General features: G+C 47.0%; 1 protein-coding gene across 1 annotated transcript in view; it reads left to right on the top strand.

Annotated features, from left to right (window-relative positions):
• Positions 1–10,754, top strand: part of KIF1C (kinesin family member 1C) — a 26,747-nt gene extending 15,993 nt beyond the window's left edge. Inside the window, exons 17-23 of the mRNA XM_079132425.1 lie at positions 643–722; positions 2,096–2,190; positions 5,375–5,458; positions 5,853–6,039; positions 6,173–6,245; positions 7,356–7,970; positions 9,530–10,754. Coding sequence (XP_078988551.1) covers positions 643–722; positions 2,096–2,190; positions 5,375–5,458; positions 5,853–6,039; positions 6,173–6,245; positions 7,356–7,970; positions 9,530–10,216 — 1,821 coding nt within the window. The 3' untranslated portion in view covers positions 10,217–10,754. The remainder of the gene's footprint in view (positions 1–642; positions 723–2,095; positions 2,191–5,374; positions 5,459–5,852; positions 6,040–6,172; positions 6,246–7,355; positions 7,971–9,529) is intronic.
• The last annotated feature ends 1,573 nt before the right edge of the window (positions 10,755–12,327 follow it).

Raw genomic sequence — 12,327 nt, forward strand, 5'->3', positions numbered from 1 at the left:
AGCATAATGTTGGGTCTTTCTATTTAATCCATTCTGCCATTCTGTGTCTTTTGATTGATGAGTTTAGGTCATTAATGTTCAGGGTTATTATTGAGATATGATTTGTATTCCCAGTCATTTGGCTTATTTTTGGTTTTTAAGTTGGCTTGGTTTCTCCTTTGAGTGGTTTTTCTCTAAGGTAGTTCCTCCCTTTGCTGACCTCCATTGTTGTTTTGCAAGATAGATTTTAAGGAAAGAAATTACGTGAGTGGCAGAATACAGGGCAGAGAGGACAGTGCAGGTGGGTACCAAGCCTTCCAGTTGGGCACCCTGGTGGGCTGGGCTGAGGCACCTCCTAAGAGATGGGGCCTTGGGAGAGGTTGCTGACATGGGAAGGGTTGGTAGTGGGGGTGGTTTTTGTAGGTCCTGTAATGTGAGAAGAGGATGGTTATTATGAGAAGTGGAAATCATAGACTCAAAGATTCTCCTCAGGGCAGGAAGGAGGGTGGAAGTGCTCTCCAAGAGTGACAGCAGGGCGAGCAGCAGGCAATGGGAGAACCTGGAGGAATGTCTACTCATTTGGGCTCCTTTATTCCCTCTCTTTGCAACCACCCTGGCGGTTCTTATGAGCCTTTTCCTGACCATTCACCTCTCCATCCTTAGACTCCCCACCTGGTGAACTTGAATGAAGACCCCCTGATGTCTGAATGTCTGCTCTACCACATCAAAGATGGCATCACCAGGTAGCATGTACCCAGCAACCTGTGGGGTGGCCTCTTCTTTTCAGGCTACAGAGGATGACTGGCTTGCTGGCTCACTGGCTGGCTTTCTTCAATAATGGGGATTAAATCCAGGGATGTGCTACCATGGAGCTATGCCCTCAGCCCTTTTATTATTATTATTATTATTATTATTATTATTATACCACGGATTGAACCCAGGGGTGCTTAATCACTGAGCCACATCATGAGCCCTTTTATTTTTTATTTTGAGGCAGGGTATCACTAAATTGGTTAGGGCCTCACTAAGTTTTGAGGCTGATTTTAAACTCTTGATCCTTTTGCCTGAGACTTCCAAGTTGCTTGGATTATGGACTTATGCCACCATGCTCAGCCTTTTTTATTTTTTAATTGAGACAGGGTCTCACTAAATTTCCCATGCTGATCCTTGCAATTCTCCTGCCTCAGCCTCCCAAGTAACTGGGATTACAATTGTACATAACATCTGGCATGAATCCCTTTCTTGGTGGTCACTGCAGACAGGAACTGCAGTCAAATGCTCTACCCCTGAGCAATACCCATGACCCCAGATCTATGGATATTTGCCTCCACAGCCCTGATTGCTGTCCCAACTTCTCTTCTTCCCTCTTCTACCTTCTCTTTTTCCTTCTTTTTTGTTTGTTTTCTTTTTTCTTTCTTTCTTTCTCTCTCTTTTTTTTTGTGTGGTGCTAGGGATTAAATCCAGGCTTCACACATTAGGTAAGCGCTCTACCATTGAGCTATACTCTCAGCCCTCTCTCATCTTCTTGACAAGTTGCTGAGTGTACATGTTCAGTGGCATCCACAGTTTGGTGAGAGCAAGATGTTTGTTGGAACCAAACTGATCTGGCTCTTCTGGGAATGGCTTCTGATTTACTGGGGTGGAAGAATTTTTGAGAACTGATCCATTGCATTCTTAACATTGTTTTGGCATTCCTTGGTGAGACCCTCTTCAGGAGAGGGAGAAGGGAAACACACCTGGCCCCACATGTTCAAGGGGTGGTACCCACATGGCAAACTTAGAGGTTGAGGGCTGGTGGTTTTATTGGCTAATGCTAATGAAACCCTGGGACTCAGTGCCTCCTGTAGTTAAAAAGTGTGAGGGTTCCCCCTCCCCTCCAACTGCAGTTGTTTGTGACTATCCTGGGTGATCCTGTGGGTAGAGAATAAATCTTTGCGGTAATTAGCTCTAAATGTGGGTAGGAGGTCCATGAGTAAGAGTGCCTATCCAGTCCAGCTTTGCTTCCTTGTCTGTGAAATGTGAATAACTATGCTTGGCTTATTGAGTTGAACGAATTGGCCTTTGGGAGGCAGATGTCTGGAACATGCTCAGAAAATGTTGGCTCTTGCTTCCCCAGGGTCGGCCAGGTAGACGTGGACATCAAGCTGACGGGACAGTTCATCCGGGAACAACACTGCCTATTCCGGAGCATCCCTCAGCAGGATGGAGAAGGTAATGACTGGTGTGTGTGTGTGTGGAGGGGCAGGGCGGGGGATGGTGCTGCGGTGAAAACGGAGTGGCCAGAAAAAAATAGGGACAGATTCCATCTTCCATCCTATACAGAGGCCTGGGTCTCACATCGGGGAGTGCAACTGTGTAGAGGGGGCATATATTCTCACGCTCAGGGCTCTGAGCTCATGGTTAAATAGTGAAGGTACCAAGGCTTTGGCTTTGTGCATGGTCAGGGATTGCGAAGGGTCCCAACAGAAATCGAACACTGCAGTGTGTCAGAGGATGGGTTTTGGCACAGAGGAAATGTTCCCCTCTTCCTTAATTTTTTAGCCTCAAAGAGCACCCCAGTCATTATGTATAAACACCCATATTCATTTTAGTGGGATATCTGCAAGAAACCGAAATTGATCAAGCTATGATGACAGTTTTCTGAGGTTAAAGGGCTCATTTGCCTTTGTGGTTCCAAAACTTTTAGAGACTTTAGCCCTTAATATGGCCATAAAGCTTTTAGGAATCACAGGTTCTGCTGGGCACGGTGGCACACACTTATAATCCCAGCAGCTCAGGAGGCAGAGGCAGGAGGATCACAAGTTCAAAGCTAGCCTAAATAAAATACAAAATAGGCCTGGAGATGTGGCTTAGGGGTCGAGTGTCCCTGAGTTCAGTTCCTGGTACAAAATAAAAAAAAAAATTTAAAAACGAATTACAGGTTCTAAGGGTGAAGGTAGAAGCCAGTCCGACATATCAGTAAAACAGTTCTCTTGCAGTTTAAGGTGTATTTTTTTTTCATACTCAAAGCCTCATGCATGCTGAGCAAGCATTTAAAACTAAGCCACATTCCCACCCCATCACATTTTTAGAAATAAGGAATAGCTGTGTGTGATGGCACACACCAGAAGTCCTAGCTGCTCAGGAGGCTGAGGCAGAAAGATTGCTCAGCTCAGGAGTTTGGGGTCATCCTGGACAACAAAGTGTAACTTCATCTCAAAAAAGATAAAAAGATACTATTGGGGCCTTATAACACAGGTTTGAACACAGTTTAGTTCAGGGTCTGATTAACTCAGTCATTCTGGTCCAGTTCAAGCTCCCAGTGGCAGCAAATGCTTCCACCATTTTGGTTGAAAATGTTGAATCAGTTCAGTTCTTTGGTTCCCTCCAGCCATGTGCTGGGGAAGATTTCAAAGCATTATAAGGCCTGTAGGGTGAGCCCGCTATCCAGGAGCTCTCAGGGTATTTGAGGAGAAGACAGATGTGGGCAACACTGTTAAGTATCACAATAAAAGCAGTCAGTGTTTCTGTGCCCCAAAGGATGGAGCTATAAAGGTTTAGTCTGTCTGCTGTTCTTAAAATTTGAAACTTGACCTAAAGCTGGTTGTAGTGGCACACACCTATAATCCCAGCAAGTGGGGAGGCTGAGGCAGGTCTATTGGAAGTTCAAGGCCAGCTTGGGCACTTTAGCAAGATACTTTGTCAAAATAAAACGTAAAAAGGTCTGGAGTGTATAGCTCAGTGGGAGAGCACCTGTGGGTTCAGTCTTCAGTACTGCAAAAAGAGAAAGAAAGAAACAAACAAAAAAGACCTGACTAAAGACAGGCAGAGAATATGGACAGCATAGACATAGCAGTGTAGTTATTGCTTACTGATCATCTGTTTGTACCTTTGCATTCTCTTCCATAGCTCATTGGTGACTGAACAGGGGTTCTCAGATTAGATAATTTTCCCAAGACCACACAGCTGGAAAATGGCAGGACTCCCAACTGCAGGATTGCAGGCTCTAGAAACTATGCTGTGGTCTATGCTCTGGGCTGCCAGATTATCGTGGGTCCAAGGACAGGGAAGAGGCTACCCTGACCTGCTGAAATGGTTGTCTCTTCATCTGGCTCTGTTTTCTATCCACAATACCTACCCCATCCTTTAGAGGGGACTTCAGATTATCTGCTTTTTAAAATTATTAGAACTAGATGTTTTAAGTTTCTTGTTTATTGTCTATATGTTGCCAGACAGAGGTAAGCTCTGTGAGAGCAGGGCTTTTGATTTTTACCTTTATTAGGTTCTAGGATCTAATAAAATAGTGCCTATATAGGGGTGCAGTCTATTTGTAAAATCAGTAAATGTAGTTTGGGGCATGGCAGGAAATAAGGAATAAAGGTGGGATAAACTGGCACCGCTTACAGCTACTGGCTATAGCTATCTTCTCATTGCTGTTCCCAGACACATAGTGCTGCCCTCAGCTATCTCTCTCCCAGTCCTGCTCTTCTCTATTGCTTTTACCCATTGAGGTTCAAGTCTTCCTCTGAGCAATGGCTTAAAAGTTGCCACTTTCACATAATCCTTCTCAGTTCTCTTTCCCTAATCCAAGTTCTCTGCTGTGTTTGTCCTCTTTTTGTATGATAGTCCCCAAATCTGCCTGATAAAACAGTTCATTACATATTAATGTAAATAATAATAAAAGTCATGTTTATTATTTTACGATTTATTTGACCCACTCTTTAAATAAAGATTTAATTATCCCACTTTATAGAAGATCCCATAAATCATATGACTTTCTCAGTGTCTCTGGCTAAGGAGTCACAGAGCTTTAGTCTTTGGTTATGAGGATCCCTTGGTAATGGTCACTGTAGCTCCTTGAGGACATGGAGCTGCCACATACATTTTTGCGTCTCAGGCTCAGTGATTTGTACCACTGATCACCTTGATATGACTTTTATCTTGTTGTATGTCAGCTGTGGCTTAAGAAAATTAGTCAGGTGGCAATTTGCAGGATGTATCAGGCAGATGGGTTGGAGCCTGCTGGAAGAATCCAGGCCTGGCTAGGGATAAATGTTAATGGGAAAGGTAGGAATGGACATCTGAAAGGCAGAAGTGATAGAACCCCTGCTCAGATGAGCATGAGGATTGAAACTTTTTGAGAATTATAGGTTTTCTATGCTGCTGCTGGGAGGATGGTGGTGGGTGAGTAGGGAGCCACTGCAGAGGTTTCTGGGAATCGTAGTTGGGGCTCTAACCCTCCTTCTGCTCTTCCTTTCCTGTGCTGCCTGCCACCAGAGGGGCCATGGCACCCCCCACAGGTACTGGGGGTGGGACTGGTGGTGCATGTGTTTTGGGGGGTAAGGCAAAGTGGAAATCTGACCATAACCCACTCTTGCCAGGGTCTAATCTTTACCCTTTGTCTCTGTCTACTCAGTGGTGGTCACGCTGGAGCCTTGTGAAGGAGCTGAGACATATGTCAATGGGAAGCTTGTCACAGAACCACTGGTGCTGAAATCAGGTAGAAAACATGTCTCAGAGAGAGGGTCTAGGATATGGCCATATATAGGAAGTCCCAGGGCAGGGCTTTCTGGGTACATCCTAGGGTGGCCCTGAAATAAATCAATAACAGTGTGGGTATATGAAGAAGGAGCTAGAAAGCGAAGATCAAGGAGTCAAGTCTTGATTTCTTGCTGTCCCAGCTCCCTCTATTCCTTTTGGCTGATAGGGATGGGGTAGTTCCTGGGATCAACCAGGAGAGTGTTAGTTTCAATTGCCCTCTCAACCTGAGGGTGATAAAACAGAGTATATTAGGGCCCTTGGGAAATGACTGCAAGGTCCTATATGCTGTGGGCATGGGATTGGGTTTGCTTCTATAGAGGAGTGAGTCTACTTTCCCCTCTTCTCATCTCTAGGGAATAGGATTGTGATGGGCAAGAACCACGTTTTCCGCTTTAATCACCCGGAGCAGGCACGGCTAGAACGTGAACGAGGGGTCCCCCCACCCCCAGGACCACCCTCTGAGCCCGTTGACTGGAACTTTGCCCAGAAGGAATTGTTGGAGCAACAAGGCATTGATATCAAATTGGAGATGGAGAAGAGGTATGGGAGGGTCTTCCATGTGTCCTTCCAGGCCCCAGGCCCCCAGCCCCCAGCATCTTCCTATTGTCAGGATTCCCATTGAAGTAGCTCCAGAGCCCCCACAACTCTTCTTTCCAACTCTGCTCAATCCCAGGCTGCAGGATCTGGAGAATCAGTATCGGAAAGAAAAGGAAGAGGCTGACCTTCTGCTGGAGCAGCAGCGACTGGTAAGAATATAGTAGGGGCATGCAGAGCCTGGGGATGGGCTGGCAGGCAGAAAAGCAGGGAGGCCCAGTATCACCTCACTTGACTTCAGTTTGGATAAACTCTGAACACAGTGGAAGTGGGGGTGGGTTAAGAGGTAGAAGTGGTTGTCTAAGAGGAAAGTTAGCAGAGAGATGTGATCTGGGAGGAAAATGGTATATGCAGGGAACTAAAGTTCCTTCCAGTTGACTCAGGGTTTTTTTTACATCTAAGTTACTTCTTTACATAAGATTGATCTTTTCTCTTTTGTGGTACTGGAGATCAAACTCAGGGCCTTACACATGTTAGGTACACACTGGACCATAATATATGTTCCTTTTTTTAAAAAAAAAAAAATTTTAATTTTAATTTTAATTCTTTTTTTGTACTAGGGATTGAACTAGTTCTTAACTGCTGAGCCACATCTCAGCCCTTTTTATATTTTATTTAGAGACAGGGTCTCACTGATTTGCTGAGGGCCTCACTAAGTTGCTGAGGCTGGCTTTAAACTCACAATCCTCCTGCCTCAGCCTCCTGAGCTGCTGGGATCACAGGCATGTGCCACCACACCTGGCCATAATATAGTTCTTTTAAATGGACTTTTAAGTCTTCAGCCTTATCCCAAGCAGTTGTTTGCTGCATAATGACATTTGTCAGTGACAGACCACAGTTAAGAGGGTGGTCTCATAAAACTGTTTCACCAATATGTAGTGCCTTCATTTGTGTCATTACACTCTCTGATGTGCCCATAATGACAAACTCACTGACTGGTGCATTTCTTAGAATGTGTTTCCATGGTTAAGCAATGCCTAACAACATATGCACAAAATTCCAGACTCAATTAGCCTAATACAACTAATAGCCTACAACTAATAGTTGTTATTCTAAATGTTTAATCCTTAAAACATATTTGTGGGGTAGACACCATCATTTGTCTAGACCAGCAAAGGTTAAGCAATCCACTCAAAGTTCATAAGAGGCACAGTAGGACTTGAGTGCATGCATGCTGAGAAGGTATCTCCTGTGTCTTTGGAACAGGGGTGGCCTCTGGGATGTCCTTAAGCTCTCTCCTTGTCTTCTCTCTCTGGCCCCAGTATGCAGACTCTGACAGTGGGGATGACTCTGACAAGCGCTCCTGTGAAGAGAGCTGGCGGCTGATCTCCTCCTTGAGGGAACAGCTGCCCCCCACCACAGTCCAGACCATTGTCAAGCGCTGTGGCCTGCCCAGCAGTGGCAAACGCAGGGCCCCTCGTAGGGTTTATCAGATCCCTCAGCGGCGGCGGCTACAGGGCAAAGACCCCCGCTGGGCCACCATGGCTGACCTGAAGATGCAAGCAGTCAAAGAGATCTGCTATGAGGTGGCCCTGGCTGACTTCCGCCATGGACGGGCTGAGATTGAGGCCCTGGCCGCTCTCAAGATGCGGGAACTGTGTCGCACCTATGGCAAGCCTGAGGGGCCTGGAGATGCCTGGAGGGCTGTGGCCCGGGATGTCTGGGACACAGTGGGCGAGGAAGAAGCAGGAGGAGGTGGCAGCGGTGGTGGGGAGGAGGGAGCCCGAGGGGCAGAGGTGGAGGACCTCCGCGCTCACATAGACAAGCTGACCGGGATTCTGCAAGAGGTGAAGCTGCAGAACAGCAGCAAGGACCGCGAGCTACAAGCCCTGCGGGACCGCATGCTCCGCATGGAGAGGGTCATCCCCCTGACCCAGGTAGGGAGGCCCTGGTGGGCTTTCTTCCTTCTCCTTTCCTTTAGCTCCTCCCTTTAGGAACCTATACCTCCTACCTCAGATCCCAACCTCCTTCCCCTCTGTCTTTGAAAAAAAAGTTACTGAGTTTTAACAGTCTCAATGTAATTTATGAATCACGCGTACCTCAAGATCACTAGGCTGCTCACTAAAAATGCAGATTTCTGGGTTACACCAAGCCTACTGAATCTATATCTTTGGGGATGAATTTGTATTTGTAGTAAGCTCCCCAGGTGTTTCTGAAGTGCAGTAAAGTTTGAGAACCACTGATGCAAAGTACACAGTTGTTAAGTTGCAGCTTGAAGACTGTTGATGTGTGTACATTCTCATAACCTGTCTCCCTGCTGGTTGGCCATTTACTCTGGTATCTCTGTGCGCCAGGCTTTTTGTGTGTCATCTCGTTTATTCTTTATAATTGCCCTGTGAGTGACAGTGTTATTTTCTGTCCCTGCTTTGCATGTGTATACTCAACCCTACTGTGTGCCCGGTCTTGTACCAGTTATTGTGGTTACTTAAACCACAGGCAAAACTACTTCCCCCGTCCCCAGTACTGGGAATTGAACCCAGGAACTCTGTACCACTGAGATACATCCCCAGTCCTTTTTCATTTATTTTTTTTTTTAATTTATTTATTTATTTTTGTGGTGCTGGAGATTGAACCCAGGGCCTTGTGCTTATGAGGCAACCACTCTACAACTAATCTATATCCCCAGCACTATTTATTTACTTTTTGAGAGTTTCACTAAGTTACTTAGGCTGTTCTCAAACTTGTGATCCTTCTGCCTCAGCCTCCTGAGTAGCTGGGATTACAGGTATGTGCCACTGTGCCCAAATGACAGGTAAAACTTCTGCTCTGTTCCAGCTTCCTGTCCAAGGAGGGACCACAGTCAGTCAGTTGTAGTCAGGGCTCAAGGTGACTGAAGGCTTCCCTCTCTAGCAGTGCTCCTCTTCTTTCACTTGTCCCACTCCAGCCCTACCAGCTTCCATGCTGGTTCTTAAAGTTGCTGGTACACGCTAGTCTCAATGCCTTCACACCTGCTCTTCCTTCTACCAAGGTGTTTTCCCTCCGGACAAACCAAGTGCTTCTCACTTTTTCAGGGTTTCAGTGACATGATGATTATGCATTTATCACTGTAACCACCCTTGCCCTGGTTTCCTATCCTTCTCTGCTCTATTCTCATCTGTAATATAACTGATTTAATCATTTTAACATCCCTATGCACTAGGTACTATTATTATTGCTGTCATTATACAAATGAGGAAACCCAGGCTCAGAGAGGTTATAAGGCAAAGATCTGACCACACAGCAAGGAAGTGGCAGACCCAGGATTTAGCTCAGACCATCTGACTGTTGGGCCTGTACTCATGAACCACAACCTGCTAGCTTCCTCATATCCAGGCTCTTCTCTGGACCCCTCCATATCGTCACTCCAGTTCTTTCTAACATCCTCTTAAACCCACAGTCCTCAGGATTCAGCTCTCCTCACATCCCTTCTCTTTTTCTCTTACCCCACCCACTCCAGGATCATGAGGATGAGAATGAGGAAGCCAATGAGGTCTCCTGGGCCCCACCTGAAGGGTCAGATGCAGTAGAGGAGGCAGCACCCAGTGACCACTCGCCCTCTGCCCGTCCCCCTTCGCCGCCCTTGTCCAGTTGGGAGCGGGTGTCACGGCTGATGGAGGAGGACCCTGCCTTCCGACGTGGCCGCCTTCGCTGGCTCAAGCAAGAGCAGTTGCGTCTGCAGGGACTACAGGGCTCAGGGGGCCGGGGTGGGGGGCTGCGTAGACCTCCAGCCCGCTTTGTGCCCCCTCACGACTGCAAGCTGCGCTTTCCTTTCAAGAGCAACCCCCAGCACCGAGAATCCTGGCCAGGAATGGGAAGTGGGGAGGCCCCAGCTCCACCCCAACCCCCTGAGGAGGTCACTCCTCCTCCCCCAGCCACCCCTGCCCGCAGGCCTCCAAGTCCCCGCAGGTCCCACCGTCCTCGCAGGAACTCCCTGGACGGAGGGGGCCGATCTCGGGGAGGGGGTTCCACACAGCCAGAACCCCAGAACTTCCAGCCTAAAAAGCACAATTATTATCCCCAGCAGCCCCAACCTTACCCAGCCCAGCGGCCCTCAGGGCCCCGCTATCCCCCATACACTACTCCCCCGCGAATGAGACGGCAGCGTTCAGCCCCTGACCTCAAGGAGAGTGGGGCAGCTGTGTGAATCCCACACACTGGGCAGAGAGGGCCTGGCAGGGCCCTTGCTGGGAGGAGGGAAGATGCCGGAGTCGCTGCTTCCCCAGAAGCCCTGGGGCAGGAAGGCCCAGAGAGGACAGCGAAGGTCCGAGTAGGTGATAGAGGACGTCGGTGACTGAGCTGGAGGCTGAGCGAAGGAAGAGGGCATGGAGTTGCCAGGAGCAAACCAAAGTGAAGGAAGAGCGATAGGAAGCCGCCTTGGGGCTACCCCTTGCAGGGGGGAGCCCCACAAACGCTGCTATGGGTGGGGTGGGGGGTGGGGCTGCATAGCCAGTGTTTGACTTTCTTTTTGAGTGGGTGCAAAGGGGAGGGAACTGAGTCAGGCACGTTCTCTTACCCAGTCCCTGTCTGTCTGTCTGTGGAGGGTATCTGTTTCCAGGAAGGTGTGGTGGGATCGTAAGTCATTCCCCTCCCCTTCCAGGCCTCCTGCTATATTTGGGGGACCTGTTTGGTTTGGCTGGAGTCCCATGAGGATGTGGGACCCTTTAATAAAGGATAGCAAACAACTTACTTGTGGTTCGTTGTTTGGCTTTGGGTTATGATAGAGGTACAGGTTGTTTTAGTAAAATTCACAGCTTTTAAGCATCCAGTGTTTTGGTAAATTTTGGGGTGTTTATGTTCCCATGCTCTCAGCACCCTAAGCAAATATGAAAAAATGTTTCCATGGCTTGGGGTATAGCTCAGTCATAGAGTGCTTGCCAAATGTGTGAGGCCTTGGGTTTGATTCCCCAACACCACACACACACACAAATTTTCCTCTTGTTTTCATGAACTGACAACCTCATGTCTCCTCTCTTCAGAAAATACATTGCTATTCTTTACCTTCTTTCGTTTTTGCATACCTAGTGTCTCCATCTCTACTCCCGGCACCACTCTGAATGTCTTGTACAAAATAAAGAGGGAGAATTATGAGGGAAGGGAGAAGGACTACATCCTGTTGGTCCCCAACTGGCTATTCCTGATAAGATTCCTGATAGATTCAGGAGTCTGGGGGGATGTTGTCACCTAACTTGTTTGAAAGGTCTCCCAAGGAGCCTGTTTCTGTGGGTAGTGAGTGGGTTGCACCTACCCGTTTATTTTCATTCCAGTCTTGTTACCTGCCTCTGGCAGGGTGTATTCAGCATTCCAAATAGTATTTATTTGTCTTAAGAACTGTTTTCAAGAATGCTGCCTGCTTGTTTTAAAGCTCTGGTTTAGAGAACAAGCTGCGGCAATGCTATTCTGTAAAGGTTTTGCATATTAGATTGTATCACTGCTCTGTCCTCTGCTTCCCAAACTCTGCAATCCATGCTTTGTCTGGAAAACACTTCTACTCACTGGAAAATTGTACAGCTGCTTCTGTACAGCTTCCTGATGTCAGTCAGTTTTGTTGTACATACAACCAAACTGTAGATAATTCCAACTGCAGCCAAACGGGGCTCCTGGGGAAGGCTGATATTAGTTTTGTGGTTGGTTTCTGCACTCTGCTAATGGCTACCTTAATTTTGATACCTTTGACTGCCAGGTCTTCAGGGATCTGTGACCACAACCCAAGATCTGGAATGTAATGGATAGTTTGGCAGCAGTGTTTACTTGAACATTTTATGATATGGTTGGGGAGAATAAATGTTAGTAAGAAAGTGGTGGCATACAAAGTTCTCTGCAAATCAGAGTGAACTGAGTAATACAGAGTGCTTTGGGAGTCAAGATGGGAAATTCAGCTAGGTAGTTGAAAATAAATTTGGATTCTTATTTCCTAAAGACTCTGCCTTATGTAAATATGTATTATCTTCCTTTTTAAAAAAAATCCATTTGTAGCTGGGCGAGGTAGCTCACTGTAATCCCAGTGGCTTGGGAGCCTGAGGCAGGAGGATCAAGAGTTCAAAACCAGCCTTAGCAAAAGTGAGGCCCTGAGCAATTCAGTGAGATCCTGTCTCTAAATAAAATACAAAATAGGGCTGGGGATGTGGCTCGGTGTTTGATTGCCCCTGTTCAATACCTGGTATCCTACCCCACCCCCCAAAAATATCGACTTCTCTGACCTTCCAAGTCAATCTTTAAGAATATGGATGAACTTTATTTAGATTTTATTCAGGGAAG

Source organism: Sciurus vulgaris, assembly GCF_902686455.1.
Source record: "Sciurus vulgaris genome assembly, chromosome: 3".
NCBI lineage: Eukaryota > Metazoa > Chordata > Mammalia > Rodentia > Sciuridae > Sciurus > Sciurus vulgaris.